The 24,016-nt window shown below is 40.7% G+C and overlaps 2 protein-coding genes across 8 annotated transcripts in view; one reads left to right on the top strand and one right to left on the bottom strand.

Annotated features, from left to right (window-relative positions):
• Nucleotides 1-23,406, bottom strand: part of RUNX2 (RUNX family transcription factor 2) — a 249,685-nt gene extending 226,279 nt beyond the window's left edge. The window contains exons 1-2 of the mRNA XM_073586535.1: nt 23,236-23,406; nt 22,912-23,066 (exon numbers count right to left, since the gene is read on the bottom strand). Coding sequence (XP_073442636.1) covers nt 22,912-22,969 — 58 coding nt within the window. The 5' untranslated portion in view covers nt 22,970-23,066; nt 23,236-23,406. The remainder of the gene's footprint in view (nt 1-22,911; nt 23,067-23,235) is intronic.
• The window catches only part of SUPT3H (SPT3 homolog, SAGA and STAGA complex component), a 578,628-nt gene that overhangs the window by 47,188 nt on the left and 507,424 nt on the right, over nt 1-24,016 (top strand). Inside the window, exon 3 of one of the 7 annotated variants that reach the window (XM_073586530.1) lies at nt 15,546-15,643. The exons of 5 other annotated variants lie outside the window; for them this stretch is intronic. The gene's annotated coding sequence lies outside the window, so the exon portion shown is untranslated. Of the gene's footprint in view, nt 1-15,545; nt 15,644-24,016 lie in introns of those variants that run through there. One more of the 7 variants, XM_073586531.1, reaches the window with a different exon arrangement.

Below are 24,016 nucleotides of genomic sequence, written 5' to 3'. Positions count from 1 at the left end.
GTACAGTCAATGACGTCAGTCCATATGGCCTGGCTAGGGTCTTTTACTTTCTCCATGTATGTATGTATGTATGGCAGAAGTCAGAAGGAGTTTAATGGAGCCAGGGTACAGGAGACGCCGATCGGTAACTGCTGTGATTGGAGCTAGCGGTGATCACAGCAGTTTAACCCCCTTAGTTGCTGTGGTGAACATCGACCACGGTATCTTAGTTGGTTAGACAGTAGGTATAATACCTTTTGTCACCTTTCATTGGTGGGTTGTTGTCAAAGCAGCTTGGGTCCTTATATAGCCCTTCTCTATGGAGCACCAGGATTTCAATTTATTCTACAAGTAGATGTAGTCTGTGCAAAAAGGTGCTAGGGTATACACTATCCACACCAAAGAGTGAGTGAAAGGGGCTGAATTTACCCAAATACACATGACAATCTGCAGTGCAAGTCAATTTGTGCTGCAGATTTTCCGTTTGAATCTCATCCGGTTGGGGAGATAGAAGACACTGAACAATGGTCAACATGCGCTGTGTATATGAATGTGTGTGTGTGTGTGTGTGTGTATGTATGTATATATATATATATATATATATATATATATATATATATATATATATATATATATATATATATATACACACACACACAGTGGGGCAAAAAAGTATTTAGTCAGTCAGCAATAGTGCAAGTTCCACCACTTAAAAAGATGAGAGGCGTCTGTAATTTACATCATAGGTAGACCTCAACTATGGGAGACAAACTGAGAAAAAAAAATCCAGAAAATCACATTGTCTGTTTTTTTTTTTTCATTTTATTTGCATATTATGGTGGAAAATAAGTATTTGGTCAGAAACAAGCAATCAAGATTTCTGGCTCTCACAGACCTGTAACTTCTTCTTTAAGAGTCTCCTCTTTCCTCCACTCATTACCTGTAGTAATGGCACCTGTTTAAACTTGTTATCAGTATAAAAAGACACCTGTGCACACCCTCAAACAGTCTGACTCCAAACTCCACTATGGTGAAGACCAAAGAGCTGTCAAAGGACACCAGAAACAAAATTGTAGCCCTGCACCAGGCTGGGAAGACTGAATCTGCAATAGCCAACCAGCTTGGAGTGAAGAAATCAACTGTGGGAGCAATAATTAGAAAATGGAAGACATACAAGACCACTGATAATCTCCCTCGATCTGGTGCTCCACGCAAAATCCCACCCCGTGGGGTCAGAATGATCACAAGAACGGTGAGCAAAAATCCCAGAACCACGCGGGGGGACCTAGTGAATGAACTGCAGAGAGCTGGGACCAATGTAACAAGGCCTACCATAAGTAACACACTACGCCACCATGGACTCAGATCCTGCAGTGCCAGACGTGTCCCACTGCTTAAGCCTGTACATGTCCGGGCCCGTCTGAAGTTTGCTAGAGAGCATTTGGATGATCCAGAGGAGTTTTGGGAGAATGTCCCATGGTCTGATGAAACCAAACTGGAACTGTTTGGTAGAAACACAACTTGTCGTGTTTGGAGGAAAAAGAATACTGAGTTGCATCCATCAAACACAATACCTACTGTAAAGCATGGTGGTGGAAACATCATGCTTTGGGGCTGTTTCTCTGCAAAGGGGCCAGGACGACTGATCCGGGTACATGAAAGAATGAATGGGGCCATGTATCGTGAGATTTTGAGTGCAAACCTCCTTCCATCAGCAAGGGCATTGAAGATGAAACGTGGCTGGGTCTTTCAACATGACAATGATCCAAAGCACACCGCCAGGGCAACGAAGGAGTGGCTTCGTAAGAAGCATTTCAAGGTCCTGGAGTGGCCTAGCCAGTCTCCAGATCTCAACCCTATAGAAAACCTTTGGAGGGAGTTGAAAGTCCGTGTTGCCAAGCGAAAAGCCAAAAACATCACTGCTCTAGAGAAGATCTGCATGGAGGAATGGGCCAACATACCAACAACAGTGTGTGGCAACCTTGTGAAGACTTACAGAAAACGTTTGACCTCTATCATTGCCAACAAAGGATATATCACAAAGTATTGAGATGAAATGTTGTTTCTGACCAAATACTTATTTTCCACCATAATATGCAAATAAAATGAAAAAAAAACAGACAATGTGATTTTCTGGATTTTTTTTTTCTCAGTTTGTCTCCCATAGTTGAGGTCTACCTATGATGTAAATTACAGACGCCTCTCATCTTTTTAAGTGGTGGAACTTGCACTATTGCTGACTGACTAAATACTTTTTTGCCCCACTGTATATATATTTATAATATTTAGTACATGGGTATACTGATAGATCACAGACTGCTCATGAGTCAACATGTGATGCCGCATCAAAAAAGGCAAACACAGTTCTAGGAAGTATTAAGAGAGTATTGTCTAGATCACGTGAAGTAATTATCCCCACTCTACACCTCCTTGGTCAGACCTCGTCTGGAATACTGTGTTCAGTTTTGGGCACCACATTTTCAAAAAGATATTGAAAAACTGAAGCAAGCTCAGAGAAGAGTGACCAGGATGGTGAGCGTCTGCAAAGTATGTCCTACGAGGAACGGTTAAAGGATCTGGGAATGTTTAGCTTGCAAAAAAGAAGACTGAGAGGAGACTTAATAGCTGTCTATAGATATCTGACGGGATGTCAGTGTAGAGGGATCATCCTTAATCACATTTGCACATGGAAACACGAGAAGCAATGGAATGAAACTGAAAGGGAGAAGATACAGATTAGATGTTAGAAAAAACTTTTTGACAGTGAGGGTGATCAATGAGTGGAACAGGCGGCCACGACAGGTGGTGAGTTGTCCTTTAAGTGTTCAAACAGAGGTTGGACAGCGATCTGTCTGAGATGATTTAGTGAATCCTCCATTGAGCAGGAGGTTGAACGCGATGACCAAGGAGGTCCCTTCCAACTCTACCATTCTAGGATTCTAAGATATTTTGACTTCTGTCTAAGGAGCTTAGCATGCCAGGGCCATAACTCTCGTGAATATCCCCAGTTGTGTCTGGTATTTACTTATGGAAATATGTAGACATGATGAGCAAATAAACTTGCAGTACCCTGAACTGGCACCTAGGTCATTATTCTGTGGCCACCGGACACGAGTACAGTGCACCATCTCCTACTTGCCTGCATCCCTGACTCTTCTTTTTTGATTAGCCAGCCTGACCTGGGGTCCTTATTGTGATGGTACGCATACAGTCTGGCTAATCAAATGAGGAGTTGACTTGAAGATGCCAGTTGGTAGGAGGTGGTTTGTATGGCTTTCATCCGGTAGTCTCAGGATACTCATGTGACCGCTAGACACACTTGTGAGTGTGAGTCTGCATGTTTAGGAGGATTCAGTAAGCAAGATCTATGAGCAATGCTTACAATGATCATTTGTTGAAAATAATCCCAATGTTTCTCCAGGGTTAATGTATGGCCAGCCGCTCGAGAAGGAGGACCTATAGAGATCAGCTGATCTGCTGATCCACTTTTTGTTAAAGTAGCAGCCTTGGTGAAACTGGTCCCTTAAGAGTAAAACATTGGAAACCATACATAACCAGCAATAAAGCTGGAAACTACATCTCATGAGGCATTAATTACCCCACACCCCAACCCACAGAATGAATCACGATTTGCCTAAAGAGAACATTTCTTACACACACAAGCTGCCGTCTTGCCGAGGCATATGCATCTTAATTTATTCCGTTAGACCTAGAGAGAAAAGAGCATTTTTCACAATCACAAGTCTATCTCCGGGAGGAAGATTGGCTCCTGTGTGTGAATTTCCGTAGAAGACATTTTTTTGGGGGTCTCTTAAGATAAATCAGACGCTGACAGAAGGACTGGGGTTAAAGCCACAAGCTCAGCCATTGAGTGTGAATTCTTCCACACCTACATCTGTGTTTACAAGGATTGCCGGCGTCCGTTGTATTAGAGCGAGGGATACCGGTGCGGTACACGTCCACACCTTTACGGCTCAGTTGGTTCCCTAAGGTTGTTTCCCCTGCTCCCCCTGAAACAAAATGTTTAGGCAAATTCGTTGTCATGTTTTATAAATTTAGTTCTCAGAAAATAATTGTAGAATTGTTTTGTACCGTTTAGTACTAATTCCAAAAAATGTAAGAATTGCTTCATGGCCAGACTCACAAATCAGTATTTTAATCAGATAACTCTTCCAGTGGGAGGAAAAGTATACGGTCATATGTAAAAGTTTGGGCACCCCTATAAATGTTAACCTTTTTTCTTTATAACAATTTTGGTTTTTGCAACAGGTATTTCAGTTTCATATATCTAATAACTGATGGACTCAGTTATATTTCTGGATTCAAATGAGGTTTATTGTACTAACAGAAAACGTGCAATCTGCATTTAAACAAAATTTGACCGGTGCAAAAGTATGGGCACCCTTATCATTTTCTTGATTTGAACACTCCTAACTACTTTTTACTGACTTCCTGAAGCACTAAATTGGTTTTGTAACCTCATTGAGCTTTGAACTTCATAGCCAGGTGTATCAAATCACGAGAAAAGGTATTTAAGGTGGCCACTTGCAAGTAGTTCTCCTATTTGATTCTCCTATGAAGCGTGGCATCATGGGCTCCTCAAAACAACTCTCAAAAGATCTGAAAACAAAGATTATTCAACATAGCTTTTCAGGGGAAAGATACAAAAAGTTGTCTCAGAGATTTAACCTGTCAGTTTCCACTGTGAGGAACATAGTAAGGAAATGGAAGAACACAGGTACAGTTCTTGTTAAGCCCAGAAGTGGCAGGCCAAGAAAAATATCAGAAAGGCAGAGAAGAAGAATGGTGAGAACAGTCAAGGACAATCCACAGACCACCTCCAAAGACCTGCAGCATCATCTTGCTGCAGATGGTGTCACTGTGCATCGGTCAACAATACAGCGCACTTTGCACAAGGAGAAGCTGTATGGGAGAGTGATGCGAAAGAAGCCGTTTCTGCAAGCACGCCACAAACAGTCGCCTGAGGTCTGCAAAAGCACATTTGGACAAGCCAGTTACATTTTGGAAGAAGGTCCTGTGGACTGATGAAACAAAGATTGAGTTGTTTGGTCATACAAAAAGGCGTTATGCATGGAGGCTAAAAAACACAGCATTCCAAGAAAAACAGTTGCTACCCACAGTAAAATTTGGTGGAGGTTCCATCATGCTTTGGGGCTGTGTGGCCAATGCCGGCATCGGGAATCTTGTTAAAGTTGAGTGTCGCATGGATTGAACTCAGTATCAGCAGATTCTTGACAATAATGTGCAAGAATCAGTGACGAAGTTGAAGTTACGCAGGGGATGGATATTTCAGCAAGACAATGATCCCAAACACCGCTCCAAATCTACTCAGGCATTCATGCAGAGGAACAATTACAATGTTCTGGAATGGCCATCCCAGTCCCCAGACCTGAATATCATTGAACATCTGTGGGATGATTTGAAGCGGGCTGTCCATGCTCGGCCACCATCAAACTTAACTGAACTGTAATTGTTTTGTAAACAGGAATGGTCACAAATACCTTCATCCAGGAACTTATTAATAGCTACAGGAAGCGACTAGAGGCTGTTATTTTTGCAAAAGGAGGATCTACGAAATATTAATGTCACTTTTATGTTGAGGTGCCCATACTTTTGCACTGGTCAAGTTTTATTTAAATGCAGATTGCACATTTTCTGTTAGTACAATAAACCTCATTTGAATCCAGAAATATAACTGAGTCAATCAGTTATTAGATATATGAAACTGAAATAGCTGTTGCAAAAAACAACCTTTTTTCTTTATAACAATTTTAACATTAATAGGGGTGCCCAAACTTTTACATATGACGGTAAAAGACAGACTTGTGTATTTTTTTTCTTTCTTTTTTTGCATGAGTTTACAATTTTTCAGAAAAATAAAAATGCAGTTGTGTGGACAAAGTGTAATGTTTTTAAACTTTTTATATTTACTGTGACCTATCCACAATTTTGAAAAAAAACAAAAAAAAAACCTCTCCACAAATATGAGTGGCACGGTGACTCGGTGGTTATCACTTGCAGCGCTGGGGTCCTGGGTTCAAATCCCACCAAGGAGAACATCTGCAAGGAGTTTGTATGTTCTCCTAGTGTTTTTTGTGGGTTTCCTCCCACATCCTGAAAGGGAAATTAGATTGTGAGCCCCAATGGGGACAGCGATATCATCTGTAAAGCGCTGACAATATCTCATAGAAGCAAAAAAAAACCCAAAAAACTCTGAATTGCACAGATGTTGGGGGTATGTAGTGCCTCTGGTATTTGGAGGTCCACGTTACAGAGCTTTAGGGGGCAATATTTCTGAATCTCCATGTGCCAAGCCATGTTGCAATATTCATAGTATTGAGTGCTAATTGTACCACGTCACTAGTGATGCGCGTGGTTGGATTATCCGAGTATCTTGGGCGTGTGCGAAAAATGTTTGAGTCCCCACGGCTGTATGTCTCGTGGCTGTTCGACAGCCGCCACACTGAAAGGGATTGGGTATTTGTTAGACAATACCGGCATGTGTTGCGGCTATAGCACAGCCCAGAGACATGCAACCGTGGGGACTGGAACATTATATTCGAGCATGCCGAAGACACTAGGATAACGCGTTATCCAAGCGCGTTTGCTTGTCACTACACGGCACGCAATGTTTATGCTAGGGAACGGACTGGAAGTTCTTAGTTATTTTGCTGTTCTCCCTTTTCTCAATTGTTTGGGGTAAGAGTTCATTCACGATCTACGGTGAATGCTCCCGTAATGTATTCCTAGTTTACAAATTCTCTCGCTGCGCCGTCTTGCCTCCTTTTTTTTTTTTTTTTTTTTTTTTCCTCCTCTCGTCGTTTACGTTCTCCTGGGGTGAACCATTTTATTCCTCAAGTAGCAGGACTTGTATTTATTTGTAGAAGAAACCATGTTTTCTGAAGGAAGCCCGCTCTCCATATTAACACTGCACTCGCTGAAAAGCGAAGAACAGAACGACAAATTTGGGGAATTATCCGCAGACCGTTTGTATATGTAGGGGCGAGAATGTTGTAGATATACTTTTTTTTTTTTTTTTGTGGATTAAGTGGTTTGTGCAAAATTCCGGAGATGTCGAATCGAAATAATCAACGCAAGACAGTGGGTCCGTGAAAAAAATCAGACCGTGCCGTCTTTTTCATGAACTGATAAAAGAAAGTAGAGAAACTTTTTTTTTTATATATTTTTTTTTTTGTCTGAGCAAAACTGATTAAACTCTGAACATGATCACTTATGACATTAGGATCATTTTTCTCGTACATGGGGGGGGAAAAAAAACGTACGTCTGATGAGAGTCCTTGGGCTATGTGTGGACTGAGTAGTTTAAGGGGAGGCTTTAAAACTTGTCCCCCAAAAACAAAAAAGTCACAAAAATTGCCTAAAAACTGTTAATCAGCTTTGTGTTTCATACATAGTTTTTTTTTTAATGTATTTTTTGTACTTCATGTAGTAACAAATACCTTGTGGGGGGGGGGGAAGCGGATGTCGCTTTTTTGAGGCGACTCCTGATGCAATTCGCTCCAATCTAGGCATTGTCAAATGGAAAAGCCGGGGACAAAAAAAAAGTCCTCCAAAACATTTCAAAAACTCTTAAAAATCGCTGCAGAAAAAGAAAATCTTCCCAAGATATTTGCAGATCAGATTCTGCCATTAAAGTCTGCGGGAAACTGTGAAACACGGATGGAATACTGGAGAACAAAGCTTGTTCTCCAGAGTTCTATCTCAGTTTGATCCATTGTTCATACATCCTACCGGCTCCACTGAGGGGGAAAAAAAACCTGAAGAAACTAGGATAACACTTAAAAACTTAAAATATAGTATCTTTTCCCTCAGATAATGCAGCCTTAGGCTGTGTGCACACGCTGCGGATTAGGTGCGGATTTTGTAAAATCCGCAGGTGAAACCGCAGGTCAAAAGACCTGCGGTTTTACCTGCGGATTGCTCTGCGGTTTTGCCCTGCGGTTTTTCATCTCCTCAATAGAGGAGATGGCAAACCGCAGGAGAATCCGCAGAAAGAATTGACATGTCAATTCTTTCTGCGGATTGAAAACCGCAGATAATCCGCATGGAAAATTCCGCATCGTCTGCACTGCGGTTTTTGATTCCCATAGGGAATCATGGTACTGTACACCGCAGCAAAAACTGCTGCGGGTCCGCAGCGGCCAAAACCGCTGCGAAACCGCTGCAAAATCCGCAGCGTGTGCACACAGCCTTAGGTGGACCATGCACGTTCAAGTGCGGAATGTCCGCTCCAACATTGCGCTGTTGGGTTGATCTTGACACCTTCCTTATCGAGCATGTTCTATGTCCCGTGGTGTCTTCTCAGTTAAAGGTTTGCATTTTGAGGAAACTGATTTAATTTATTAAGAAATATAATAAAAAAAAATTTGGCTTGTTCTTCAGATGGTTGTCAACGTCCAGGCCAGAAATCCATTTAGCAGATCTGCAGGAATCTCAAGACCTTCCAGCAACCATGTGTGGATGCAATATCTGGTTGACTAAACCAGGGCTCCCCAACTCCAGTCCTCAAGGCCCACCAACAGATCATGTTTTCAGGATTTCCTTTGTATTGCACATGTGATGCAATTATCACCCGAGCAATACTAAGGAAATCCTGAAAACATGATCTGTTGGTGGGCCTTGAGGACTGGATTTGGGGAACCCGGGACTAAACTTTGAGTGACTTTGAAAGTGTCATGTGCAGGGTCTCTGTGGTTTGGAGGAAGGATGTCTGGTCTACTTGAAGGCACTGCGGTGCTATCTGCGGCAGCCAGATGACCTTCCAAGACCCAAAGAGAGTTTTGAGGCTCATTCCTAATGATCTGTGTGGTAATCATTTTTTTTTTTTTTTTTTTTTTTTTTTTTTTTTTTTTGCTCACTAATTAACTGAGATCCTAGAAATCGTATTTTCTGTTCGATAACGTGATTTATGTTTTTAGATGATTGTAGCAAGTTGTAAAAAATAACTATTCTTCCTATCGTAGTCCTTAAGTTTTATTAAGCTGCTCTAATGTATGATCTTCTCTGCAAATTATATTTCCAGTCTGCAAATATGGAGTTAAAGATAATCGAGAGAGGTTTTGTGCCGGTGTGATAATGCCTAGAATGGATGATGCTTCTATCTAACACGACAGAACATCCATTAGGTACTATTGTTATTTTTGTATTTTTCGGTTGAGGAGCCCTTCCGCTCCTCTTCCTTCTGGCGTCCTGCTTGCCAGGAAGCCATGCCCTCCTGATTGACCGTTCAGACCTGCGGCACGATTGCGAATTTGGCCCAAATTTTGCACTCTCTGCTTCTACAAGCAGAGACAGCCTTCCCTTTGTGCCGGGTCGCTGAAGGTGACTGGATTCAAAGCATCACTTACAATCTCTTTTGCAAGTAGCTTGCAAGCGCTGCGCTCCTTGCGTAGGAGACTGGCTACTCTTGGTAGACTACTGAGGTGGCCTGTAACCTTGGAAATGAGCAGTAAAGAATAGAATTAAAAATCCCTCCATTTCTTCATTTTTATTATTTTTTTTTTTTTTTTTTAAATAAGAGTTGAGAAATGAGAAAACAATCGTTGCATCCAGCAAGTGGCTCCACAAATTGTATCATGCTCACCCATTCACGTTTTTGAGTGCGTGTAAAATATCTGACTGCGCTCCGATGACATAGGCGTTTGGTTAGATTTGCGCGGACAGAGACAATGGAAAAGATAGAAAAGTTAAGTTCTCCTTTGTCTCTGCACCCGTGCTGCTGTTGTCTCATGCGAGAGAATCGGTTCACAGTAAACTCCCCAGTTTGAGCCGAGTGTCGTTACCATAATCAATCAGATTCTCTCCGAAGAGAGCATTATTGCTTGTGTAAGCCCTTAAATTGTGTATGACCCAATCCACCAAAGACTCCACTGACCTGGTGTCCATCATCCTTTACTTTCACGTATGCAGATTCTTATTACACTGCTGGACAAACCTTTTATATTTACATTTCTCTTCTTTTTAGTTGTTGTTTTTTTTGTGTTAATCATTTACAGAATGCTATCGCCCAGAGTTGTATCTAGACATGGATGTTGTCTGAGTTTAGTAGATCGGTGGAGAGTGGGGTTCTACTTAGTGCTAACCCCCCCATACATATTAAAGTTGGGATCAGCCGATATTCTAATGTGTGAGAGGTCTTCCCACTCTCCCAATCAATGTTGATGGGGCAGGTGGAATTAAGGGTCTGAAAGTTTTAATTTTCACACCTGACCCTCTTTTCCTTCAAGAGATGAGCCCATGTTTGACAGTGGCTTTCTCCGCTCTTTCTGGAACACTCGCCAGATCCGTATTTTTATGCTTGTGGGAGTTGGAGGAGATGGCTGATGGTGGAATGAACGTTCAACCGTCACACGTGTAAGTCCAGCTTAAAGTCTTTTCCGGCGAAAACAAGTCATCACCTATCCATCGTATAAGGGGTAACTTGATGACTGGTGGGCGTTCGACCGCCAAGGACCTGCCTTGATGGGCAGAATAGGGCACTTTTAGAATGGAGTGGCAGTGCACCTGCTCGACCCCAACTCCACTCATTCCCTATGGGGCTGTTGAGTTCTGCATTCATCGTTTTCCAGCAGCCCCATAGAGAATGAATGGAGTCACAGGTTGGACAATCCATTTTGGAATGGGGATAAAACTTCCCTGGTCTGCCTATGGATTCGGGTCATCCTCCGATCAACAAGTTAGCACCCGTTCTGCTGATAGGTGATAACTAGTAAATTGTCTAAACGCTGTGTCTAACATCATGTCCTCACTATATCTGAAACTGAACCTGTCAAAGACTGAACTCCTGGTGTTTCCTCCCTCTACTAATGTACCTATACCCGACATTGCCATTTCTGTGTGTGGTTCCACTATTACTCCCCAGCAACAGGCCCGCTGTCTTGGGGTCATACTTGATTCCGAGCTTTCCTTTGCCCCCCACATTCGATCACTGGCTCGTTCTTGTTATCTGCACCTCAAAAACATTTCTAGAATTCGACCTTTTCTTACTTTTGAGTCTGCAAAAACTCTTACTGTTTCTCTGTTTCTCATTCTCGTCTCGACTATTGTAACTCTCTTCTAATCGGTCTCCCTCTTACCAAACTCTCCCCTCTCCAATCTGTCTTGAATGCTGCTGCCAGGATCATATTCCTCGCCAATCGTTGCACCGATGCCTCTACCTTGTGCCAGTCATTACACTGGCTACCCATCCACTCCAGAATTCATTATAAACTTATTACCCTCACCCACAAAGCTCTCCATGGCTCAGCACCACCCTACATCTCCTCCCTTGTTTCAGTATACCATCCTACCCACTCCCTCCATTCTGCTGATGACCTGAGGTTAGCATCCTCAATAATCAGAACCTCCCACTCCCGTCTCCAAGACTTTACACATGCTGCGCCAATTCTTTGGAATGCACTTCCCAGGTCAATACGATTAGTCCCCAATCCCCACAATTTTAAGCTTGCCCTGAAAACGCATTTATTCAGACTGGCCTAACGCCTCAACATATTAACCTAATCTATCCCTGTGTGGCACAGCCAAAAGTTTTACCATAACCAGGTTCCCCGCATCATGTTCCCACATGCTTTATGCATCCATTAGCCCTCTGTGTCTGTACTGATACACACTTAACATTATGGCTGGTCCATACAATCAGGGCAACTGTTACCACCCACCTTTCGTGTCCACCTCTTTCCTCATAGACTGTAAGCTTGTGAGCAGGGCCCTCATTCCTCTTGGTATTTGTTATAATCTATGTGATTATTGTTATGCTGTAATGTCTGTTGTCTGTACAAATCCCCTCTGAAATGTAAAGTGCTGCGGAATATGTCGGCGGTATAGAAATAAAATTTATTATTATTATTATTATTATTAATGAAAGAACATGCTCGGATAGCGTTTTATCATCCAAGCATGCTCGGGTGCTAACAAAGACGCTCCGTTAGCGCCTGAGCATGCTGTTTTTGCTGGACATCCCGTATAACGTTCCAAGCTCCTATCAGATCCATGGCACAACTGGATACCAACAATGTCCTTTGGACACCCTTCACTTAAACCATGTTCATCCAGTCCGGTCATATTATTTGCCTCTTTGGTGGGTAAGATAGTGCTTAATGCAAGACTTTTTAAAAAAAAATTTTTGTCAAATATCACAAAATCTATGTTGGAAGCTCCTGACACCAACTAGGAACATTAACGCAGCCCGTAGTGACAGCAGCGTGATCTCTGCATGTATAGTACAGGCTAATATACTGTAAGAAAAAGAAGTAACTTTCAAAAATAAGTTCTAAGATTACCAACATCTTGTAGGACCCGATGACCCATCATGGCGTTCTAGTCTACAAAGCAAATGCAAAATTTTCTGTAAACCTTCGGCCAAAAAAGTTCAAAAGTAGCGACCTCGAGCAAATATCATAGTGATCTGTGATCTAATACTTCTAGTATCTATAGGAAATAAAAAATTACCAATGTATACATTCGGACGGCGTGACTTAAAGCGTAATCCCTAAACCGGGAAGCCTTCTGTGGGAAAATTCTCGATGGAATTAAACAAAATCAAAGTTTTTTTTTTGTTGTTTGTTTTTTTTCTCTTTTTGCATCAATTTTTTTTTTTTTTTTTAAACTTAATCTACCCTTTATGAGATATAGTTGTAAGATTAATTCCAGATGATATGAGTTTAGAATTCTAGAGTATGACACTGATTCATTATTTGCATTTTTAAGTTAACCCCTTCGTGACCGGGCCTATTTTTTAAATTCTGACCAATGTCAATTTATGTGGTCATGACTCTGGAACGCTTCAACAAATCCCAGTGATTTTGAGACTGTTTTTTTTTTTTGTGGCACATTATATTTTATGATAATAGTAAATTTACATTGATTATGTTTTGTGTTTATTTATAAAAAAATATCAGAAACTTGACAAAAAAAATGTAAAAAAAAAAATTGCAATTTTCAAACTTTGAATTAATATCCCTTTAATGCAGATAGTCATACCCCAGAAAAAGATGAATAAATAACATTTCCCACATGGCGGCTTTACATCAGGACCATTTTTTAAAGCGCTGATTTATTTTGTTAGCCTGTTAGGAGGTTTTAAAAATGTAGCAGTAATTTTTATCAAGGAAATTTACAAAATGTATTTTTTTGAAGGACCTATCCAGGTTTGAAGTGACTTTAGGGGTGTTCTATATTGGAAAACCCCCAAACATGATACCATTTTAAAAACAGCACCCCCTGACATATTGAAAACTGCTGTCAGGTAGTTTATTAACCCTTCAGGTGCTTTTCAGGAATTAATACAAAGTGGTATAGCCGGAATGAAAAAGTTGATTTTTTTTTTTTTTTTTTTTTTTTTTTTTTTTTTTTTACCCCCTAAATGTCACTAACTTCTGAACTGGCCGCTGTAGCCGGGAGACTCTAAGGCTGGAGTCACACATGGCGACTCACCAGCGATCCCGACAACGATATCAATGTGTCAGGATCGCTGGTGAGCTGTCACACAGACAGCTTCACCAGCGATCAGCACCAGCGACGCCGAGCGCCCGACGTCGCTGTGCACGTTAGTAACCAGCGTGCTGATGCAGGAAGCTGGTAACTAACGTACACATCGGGTATCCAAGGGACGTGCGTCACTAGATACCTGATGTGTACGTTAGTTACCAGCTCCCTGCATCAGCACTCTGGTAACTAACGTACACATCGGGTATCTAAGGGACGCACGTCCCTTGGATACCCGATGTGTACATTAGTTACCAGCAGATCGCTGGTCTCCCGCCTGTCACGCGCAGCGATGCGTGCTGGCCAGTGGGAGACCAGCGACCAAAAAAAAGTTCTGGCCTTTCCTGCAGCGATCAGCGATACCGGCAGGGGGGCGGTCGCTGATCGCTGTCACACACAGCAATCTTGCTGGTGAGATTGCCGTTGTGTCACAAAAGTTGTGATTCAGCAGCGATCTCGCTAGCGAGAACGCTATGTGTTACGGGGCCTTAAGGCCGCTATTTTGCCATGAACTGCTACGGCAAACATCAGGACCACACAATCATAATCTCGGTGTGTCAATTAGATTAAAACGGAAGCCCCCATAATCTATTAACCATTTATTTGATGTAGTCACTTTTGACAACAGCAACTAAGGGGCTAAACAGATCTGGACGGCGCCAACACCGATCATTTGTGATACAGCAAGTTGTCAGCTATAGTGGACAGCCGACAGCTGCTGGATCATCACCTGTATGGAGATATTCCCTTAAATTTCAGGTCAGTAAAAAGACGTATTGGCTGTCATGAAGGGGTTAATTAAAGTCACTTCTCTTGTTTTTCGTTTTTCCTCAAAATTCTGCACGAGAGTTGATGAATTTTGTGCAAAGCAAAAAAAAAAAACAAAAACTTTTTTTTTTCCTTTTGGTGTCTTTTTAGAGCAAACATTTGCACGATCCCCCCCATTTTGTACAACATTGGAAACCAGAGTATAATTGTGCAAACATTTTGTACATTTTTTTTTTTTTCAGATTTGAACCATCACGGGGTTCGTTTTCTATTCTGCAGCACGTCAGTTCTTTTCATGTTTTTTTTTTTTTTTTTTAAGCCATCCAAATAATTGGGAGAACTCTCTCAATCAACATTTGTGGCCTTTTAATTCCTTGTGGTTTTTGAAGCACTTCTGCTCTAAAAACTCACTGTGGACCTACTCTAAGGCTTGGTTCACACTCGGCATTTTTGCTGTTTTTATGCAATATTATTATTTTTTATTTTTTTTTTTTTTTTTTACAGTACGAGGAAAAGCTATGAGATTTCAGAAATCTCCTGCACACACGTTTTTTTTTTTGTTTTTTTTGCCCTGACTGATTTGGAAAACTGCTGCGCTCTTGCAGACTGCAGCATGTCGCTTCTTTCAGCATTTTTGCAGCGTTTCTTCACCCATAGAAAGCAATGAGTAAGTACTAAAACGCAGCAAAAAAAAAAAAAAAAAAGCAAACCTCTTAGGGATCAGGTTTTGCTGCTTTTTTGGTGCAAAAACCTCAGGAAGTTGCATAATTTTTTTTTTTTTTATATTGTGCACTGAACCTTATCACCATGCATAAAAGACAAATGTACCTGATAAAAACACAGCGCAAAAAAAAAGGAGCAAATGCGCAGCAAAATTTTTTATTTGTAAGCAGCTTCTTTACTGCCAAGAGAGCAAGTTTTTTTTTCTACGTGGGGAAAAAAAAAAAGCAGCAAAAACGCAACGTGTGAACATAACCTAAGGGTATGTACAATGTTTGCAGCAGAAAAAATTGCAACTACTACTGTCTTGTTGGTAGAAAAAGCGCTACATACCTCCCCCATTTACCCGAATGGTTGCATTGCCAAAAGCGTTGAAAGAATTGATTTGCTACAGATTGAAAACTGCAAGGCAAAAATCGATAACTTGAAACTTGTAAATTACATAATAAAGTTGAAATTTTTTTAGAAAAAAGTCACTATTGGAAGTATTTTTAGTCTTGAAAGAAAAGCCTCGAAGACAACGATTTGATTTTTTTTTTTTTTTTCCCTTTTAGTTTTTGGACACAAATGACTTTGAAAAATGAAATAAACCTAATAGTAAAAAAAGAAAAAAATCGCAACACAAAAGTCCAATAGCAGTGATTCCAGAGAGGTACGTTCAGTGAGCTCTTCCGTTTTCCGTCTATTACACGAGCCTGCGCGTCGGTGTTAGCGGCTGAGGGCCGTCCTCCGCTGGTTTACATAGTAGCGGTGTTTGGATGACTCCGCGTGTTTGCACAGTATTAAGAATCCTTTTTTTTTTTTTTTTTTTGTGTGTTTACACGACTTACAGTATTATAGAAGAATACAAATTGCTCTTACAAGCTGTGTGTACTTTTTTTTTTTTTCTTTCTTTACCCCGGCCCGGCTTCAATACATTATTTGGAGACCACCGATGTTCTAAAAATTAAAAGCACATGTCCTCTGCGGCAGCCGAAAAAGGCCCTTAATTGTTCAGGGGTTTGAAGTTGTGCGAGGCTGATTTGTGAATGATCTATTCAGCCAGATTTATGTGGCGTAATAACGTGGATGTGGCGGTATTACATCCGAACCTTCCTGGTCCCCGATAGGTTTTTGTTTTTTATACTCGCTGTGGAATTGGGTATGTCCCGGAATCCTGCCACTTTGGTAAAAGTGTCTTTAAGCTTAGAGAAGCAGCTTTAACTATTGACATGTATTGACGGTATTAATTTCTGGGGTCATTTATTTATTGTTTTAAATTTAATATGAATCTTTTTTTATTATACCGGTAAATAAATTGTGTAATGTCTGTTACCGAGCAGCAGGTTCACCAGAACAGACGTGAGTTCCCATACCCATTGTGGATCTCTGATGTATACGGCCTTCATCAACGACTCTGTCACTATTTATTACTAGTTTTTTGTGGATTATACAGATGTAACAGAACATGTAACCCTACCCCGAGGCGCAGGATTGGGACCCCCGCTGTGAGGATAGAGGGCTTGTTTGGGTTACTCTGGCAGTGTAAAAAAAAAATGTGAAAGCTCGTGATTTAATATTTTGATTTCCTGTTTAAATGTACTTAAATTCCACAGAAATGTGCCCGTTCCCGCCTCGGCTTCTCTCCCCTGAATGTTATCGTGTGCGCGGCCTGTGCAGTGCGGCTCTCAGCTTATTTGTCAACTTATTAGATTATTCTTCCTGAATGGCCACAATCCATGCGGTGCCCGATCCATCACCGTACCGGAGGCCTGTGCCACCGGGAAATGGGGAGACTCGCAGTAACGGAGGGCTATAAAATGATAGACACATCAGATCTGGCTGAGATAAATTTCAGACACCGATAGATTGATGTATCCATCTCAGATTTATCTATCTATCTATTATGGATCTATCTTTTTATCTATATATCTATCTATTTATCTATATATCTATCTATCATCTGTCTATCTACAGTATCTATCTATCTATCATCTATCTATGTTATATCTATCTATTTATTTATCTATCTATCTATTATGGATCTATCTTTTTATCTAGCTATCTATTAATCTATCATCTATCCATCTATCTATTATCTATCTATTATGGATTTATCTATCTATCTATCTATCTATCTATCTATCATCTATCTATTATACAGCTCTGGCAAAAATTAAGAGACCACCACTATAAATCCGTGCCATGGGCAGCCCATTCTCCAGACCTGAACCCCATTGAAAATCTCTGGAATGTAATCAAGAGGAAGATGGATAGTCACAAGTCATCATACAAAGAAGAACTGCGTACATTTTTGTACCAGGTGTGGCATAAGGTCACCCAAAAGCCGTGTGAAGACTGGTGGAAAGCAGCCAAGACGCCTGAAAGCTGTGATTAAAAATCATGGTTATTCCACAAAATATTGATTTCCGAACTCTTCCTGAGTTAAAACATTAGTATTGTTGTTTCTAAAGGATTATGAACTTGTTTTCTTTGCATTATTTCAGGTCTGAAAGCACTGTTTTCATTTTTTTTTTTTTTTTTTTTATTTTGACCATTTTTCTTTGGAAAAAAAAAAATACAAAATTTATTGCTTGGAAATTCAGACACATGTCAGAAGTTTATAGAATAAAAGAACAATTTTTACATTTTACTCAAAAATATACCTATAAAGAGAAAAATCAGACAAACTGATCATTTGGAAGTGGTCTCTTAATTTTTGCCAGAGATCGATCTATCTATCTATCTATCTATCTATCTTAGATACGTAGCCTATCCTTAGTATTTGTGTTGCCGGTCCCGGTGTGGCCGCCAGCCTCTCCATTATTTTATGATGATCCGCTATTTCCGCTTCTCGCCCTTCGATAAGTCGTGTAAGGATAAAACATGGGATTGTATTATTTTTTGCCTTTGTCGTCCGGTGATAGGTCAGCCGTATCCGTGTACCGGAAGATGCCGATTTCAGGGAACCTCTGGACCAGCTTATGTAGTTGGCGCACATCTCTGATATCGTCTGCCCCGGTGGAGCCAACGTGAGCAGGTTCCTTGTAAATTGTGGCTGTAGACAAACATGCCAGATACAATCTGCTCTTCAGAAGTCGGCCCAACAATTAGTCCGATTGCTAGAAGGAAAATAAACACCAGTCTAGGGCTTAAAAGGCTGAGAGGCAGGAAAAATCCACAGCGGCCGGAGCGGGAAGCCCCGCTGTCATCTCACAAGTGGCCGCGCCGGAAGCCTCTGATCTCTCCGCTCTTACAAGATGGAGCAATCTGCACGGCCGGGTACAGGGAGGTGGAGATAGCAGATAGATGGACATGTTAAAAAAAAAAAAAAAAAAAAAAACTCACTGCACCAATATTGGGTGCAAAGCAGCAGAGGTCACTGCGGATTTTGACAAATTGCAGCAGATATTGTGAAATTTGCTGTAAATCGGAGACAAATGGCTCAGAACTCATATTTTTCCATGGATTCATTGTAGAGTCTTTCTATTTTTTTAGCCGTGTGTGTATATATATATATATTATGTTTGGTACATCTGGTACATCTATCATTTATTCATCAACCATCTGTCAATTTACCTGCCCATTACTGTTTATTGGTCATAAATATCTATTTTTCTATCTTCATTCATAATTCCGATATCTGTCTATTTAGTCACAAAATTCAAAAACATAATGGAAAAAATGGATTGGAAAAATCGATTTTTGTTTTTTTACATCGGACTTAGGAGTGCTGCTCCCATTTTTTTTTTTTTTTATGTCTAAGAAGTTTTTGGTGATAACCTTGGAGGCTTTGCACCCATCTTTGCATAAAAAGGGCTGCTTTATCTATTGATCTAAGTCTGTTTATGTATCTTTATCTATCTATTATCTCTCTATCTATTATCCATTATCTATTATCTATCTAGTTCTGTATTGGGCAGGATCCCCCCGGTGTTCCGTCCTGTTCCGGCAGCTGCATGTGAGTTAATCTCCGGTGGAGGTTGCCGCTCACTATCAGCCCTACATGTAAACTGTGCTTCCTCTTCTAAACACTGGGATCATGTGGTCTGGCTCTCCTCTGTGCACTGATTCATTCATTTTACTTTTCCTCCCTTTTTTCAGTTTTTCCCCCTAAATAGAATACTAAGCAGAATATCCATACTGAATATAAATATTATATTATTTTTATTGAAAGTTATAATAATTTTAACCTTCAGACTATTTTGTTGTTTTTGCTTTTTTTTTTTTTTTTTTTAATTGTTTATCTAAATGCTGTAATTCTTCCTATATTCTGTAGGAGGAATTTATTTTCGAAAAGTCTAAAAAATGATGTGGAGGTAGGGGATAGACCCCAGGGGCACGGACCCTCCGTAGTGCACTGTGACTGCGTACGCTCATGTGTGACCAATGGCGGGGGGCGGTGTGGTGGGAGGGCGGAGAAATAACCCAACCACAAGGCATTTATCTCACAAGGTGATGGCGACAGCACGGGGTCTGTTATTTTTATCTAGATAAAAAAAAAAAATTCTGTTTGGCAAAATCCGAGCTTCTGAAGATGGAGAGGATGCAGAAAATTCTGTAAGTGACCCTATCCGAGAGATTCACCGGCGATGTCTGTAGATATGTCTGAGCTGTGACATTCAGGAATGGGGAGGATAGGGCTGCGGCGGACAGTCGTGGATCAGCAAGTGGAAGGAAGAGCTACTGGGTCTGATGTAAAGAAGTAGGGAAATATCCATCGATTACACAGGTCAACGAAAAAAAATTTTTTTTCTGGTGTCCAAAATATTTTAATGAATTTGGGGTATTTTTGGGGTGCTGATTCTGAATATGTCATCAGTTTTGCCAGATTGGCTCAAGTTTTTGAGATTTTTGGTATCTTATTTATAGCACTTGTTGGTAAATGCGACGCATCATCTCATTAATTTCTTTGGATTAGTACTTGAACTGAGCAGTTCTCAATATAGTTTTGTGTTAATTAGTGTTCTAAAAGTTTGTTCATAGCTTGATTTTTGCACTAACTTTATGTTGTTGTCTGTTTTCCAGTGAAAAGCATGAACTCATCATGAAGAAGTTGTCTTAACGATCCAGACTCATTCTGTTACATTTGTGGTGAATATACACTGCCAAAACATAGAAGAAACATAACACACTTCGTAAAAAAAGTGTATTTTGCCTATTTTGGGGTTATGCTTGGGGACCAAGACAAGTTTTGGGCACCACACATAGTGTGCAAAGCATGTATCGAATTATTACGAAAATGGAGCAAAGGACAAAGAAAAAGCTTCAAATTTGGTGTTCCAATGGTGTGGAGAGAGCCAAAAAATCATCATGATGACTGTTATTTATGGTAAACACAGGTACAGGCACATCTTCACAATGAGGGACAGGCCTTCTTGCAGATTCCATGTTAGGATACTCCCATTTTCGTTTCTTATGCTTATTGAATCCTTGTACTTGCACTGCACAGAAATAACAGTCATCATGATGATTTTTTGGCTCTCTCCACACCATTGGAACACCAAATTTGAAGCTTTTTCTTTGTCCTTTGCTCCATTTTCGTAATAATTCGATACATGCTTTGCACACTATGTGTGGTGCCCAAAACTTGTCTTGGTCCCCAAGCATAACCCCAAAATAGGCAAAATACACTTTTTTTACGAAGTGTGTTATGTTTCTTCTATGTTTTGGCAGTGTATATTCACCACAAATGTAACAGAATGAGTCTGGATCGTTAAGACAACTTCTTCATGATGAGTTCATGCTTTTCACTGGAAAACAGACAACAACATAAAGTTAGTGCAAAAATCAAGCTATGAACAAACTTTTAGAACACTAATTAACACAAAACTATATTGAGAACTGCTCAGTTCAAGTACTAATCCAAAGAAATTAATGAGATGATGCGTCGCATTTACCAACAAGTGCTATAAATAAGATACCAAAAATCTCAAAAACTTGAGCCAATCTGGCAAAACTGATGACATATTCAGAATCAGCACCCCAAAAATACCCTAAATTCGATGAAATATCTTTGGCACCAAAAATGCTGTTGACCAGTGTTATATCTATCTGGTATCGATCACATATTTATGTGTCATATATCTATCTCTGATCTCTTGTTTATCTATCATATATGTATTATCTATCTCGTATCTCTCATATCCATCTATTATCTACCTTTTATCTATTATCTATCTATCTCGTATCTATCTATTTATCTATTATCTATGTATGTATTATCTATCTATTATGTATCTATTTATCTATTTATCTATTATCTATCTCATATCTATCTATTATGTATCTATCTATTATCTACCTATCATCTATTATCTATGTATCTCGTATTTATCTATTTATCTATTATCTATATATATCTATTTTCTATCATCTATCTATTTATCTATTATCTTATCTATCTATTATGAGTCTATATATTATCTTATCTATTATCTACCCATCATCTATCTATATATCTATTATCTATCTTTCTATTATCTATTTATCTACTATGTATCTATTATCGATATCTATCGCATATATATCTATTTATCTATGGGATAGCTATCTAATCTGTCATACTAATAGCTATACATAGTGTATTTGGACACACAGACTGTCTGTAGTGTTTTGCGCCTTGTGGGTGGGAATTGTACAGTAGACTTTGGAGATGGCGCTGAGCATAGATGGTTGTGTGGCCCTATAATGGGGGTCAGTGGGATCACTAATGAGCGATGTGCTCTTGGGATCCTAGAGCCGTATGATGAGATGCAGAGATGATCTAGCTAGGTGCCTACATGCATACGGTGGGCAGATAATGTGGGCAAGCTGCAGATACATCTCTGATAATGGGCAGATACATGGATAATTCCGATCTGTGAATAAAGAATGATGGAGAAGATGATCGCTATTCCGTTTTTTTAATGATGAAGATGATGATGTAAATGGGTAACATTGGTAGATACCAGCGATCTATAGGTGATGTAGGGAGACGGAGGAGCGGATGGATAGATAAAGTAACAGATAAATAGATAAATCTAGTCAGAAAGTGAAGGATAAATGAATGGATAAAGTAAAGGGTGAATGAATAGATAAACAGATTGATGGAGAAATAATAGACATTGATGGCGAGATGATGTGTGGAAACATTGTAAGACGGCTGGAGATAATAAGACAGATGTTCGGATAGATACATGTACACCGAGAGACTTCTATACATAGATATTCAGGTAGATACAAAGATAAATGGAGAGATAGATGTATACTTGGCTACAGAGATATTAAGACAGACAGAAAATAAGATGATGCATGAATAATAGGGTATGTCAGATGGGTAGCTGCACAGATGTGGAAGTAGTGTATGAGAAGTCAGCTGTGACCGGTTTGGGAATGTGTTGCTCCCCACGTGTTTCCTCTCCCCTCGCCCCGGGGTCACACGCTCTGTGACTGTGTCCCAGCGCTCTCCTGGACGGGCCGGTCAGTTGTCAGCGAGGCTCTGCTGCAGCTGGTAGAGGGACTGCTCCTGTCCGGGGGGCCGTAGTAGATGGCTGGAGGAGCAGGGGGTGCACATGCAGCCTGTGAGCTCAGGAGTGGTCCTGCCAAATAGCAGCTCAGCTCACACTGCATCAAATCTACCGATGTGTTTTAGGGCCTCTGCGGTCAGGTCCTATTTTTACTAATTTCCTTTAAACAGTGGGGTGCCTGGAAATAGGAGGGGAATTACAGCGAGCTGCCGGCTGCAGTGATTAGGTGACTTAATAGACTGTGCTGTCAGGACTGTGCCGGCGCTGCTCGCGAGGAGCTTTCCAGGTGCTTCACCTGGCAGGACGCCCCCCAGACCAGCGTTACTTTTTGTGTGCCCGTCATTGTCACATGGGTGCTGCGCTACCTGCGGCCTGCAGAATATCCCCGAATCGATATCACCGCCCCCGATGAAAGATTAGATCAGGTACTTACCCCAAAAGAAGTTTTGCTGACACGGAGTCACAGAACTGAACAGACTGTTAGACGCCATGGCCGCCCGGTGCGATCTCCTGCGTGGCTCACCCGACAGGTGCTTTGCCTATTTTTGTACTTCCCGATTTTGTAAAATCCCTTTTCGAGGCTTCAAACTGCAAATACAAATGGCGGAACCTTTAAACACGAGTCTCCGACCGGGGGCGAGGACGCGACTTTGCCCGAAATGCCATGCTTGACCCCCTTTCCCCACCAAAAAAAAAAAAAAGAAGAAGAAACGCCAGACTACTATTACTACATAGAATGCGGTTAAGGAGCACTTACTGACAATGATGGTCTTGACGACTGGTAGTGACCTGCGGAGATTAACCATTTAAAAACCAGAGGCTCCGTGCTGTCCCTCCAGGAGAAAGTTTTGCACCGCACTTGTGGTTCTGTGGTTGTTTGTGAGGCGAATGAAGCATTCACACAATCCAAAAAAGCAAAAAGCTTTTAAAACTCCTTTTTTCTGCAAGCAACGTTACTGGAGAGGCAAAATCATGTGGTTGATGACGTCGGGCTACTCCAAGTGGGACAGCCTTCGTCTGTGGCTTTCTCTCTCCCTCTCTCCCCCTTTTTTTATTTTTTTTTTTTTTATTTTGACAAAAGGATCGTGGTAAGGCCTTTCCTGGCATCCAGAGGGGATATAGCTTTTTAATTTTTCTGACTCATGAAGAATTGGAGAGAGGACAAATTCAGCATCAGCTCAAACTTATACAGCAGAAAAAAGCTTGTGGAGCAAAGCGGGGATGTTCTAAAATATCCCTGGCTGCCATTTTTTGTTCTTGCGCCCCCCCCTTTTTATTATCTGGACTAATAATTCATTTAATAGGGACTAAGTTCTGCTTTGGAATTGCAGAATTTGCTTTTGGGTGTTTTTTTTTTTTGTTTTTTTTTTTTGTTTGTTGTCTTTCTTATTTTTGTATTTTTTATATTATAAAAAGCCTCTCATCTCCGTCTGGTCTCTGACTGACTGTCACAGAAATGCTGGCAACGATGTTCCTCTGCAGAGGTTAAATCTCGTCTGTCTATGAGAGGGGGGGGGAAAGGATGAATTTCTGGTCTC

This window comes from Dendrobates tinctorius, unplaced genomic scaffold (genome assembly GCF_039654945.1).
Source record: "Dendrobates tinctorius isolate UK_male_01 unplaced genomic scaffold, ASM3965494v1 ptg000093l, whole genome shotgun sequence".
NCBI classification, from domain to species: domain Eukaryota; kingdom Metazoa; phylum Chordata; class Amphibia; order Anura; family Dendrobatidae; genus Dendrobates; species Dendrobates tinctorius.
This window is presented reverse-complemented; position numbering and strand designations above follow the sequence as displayed.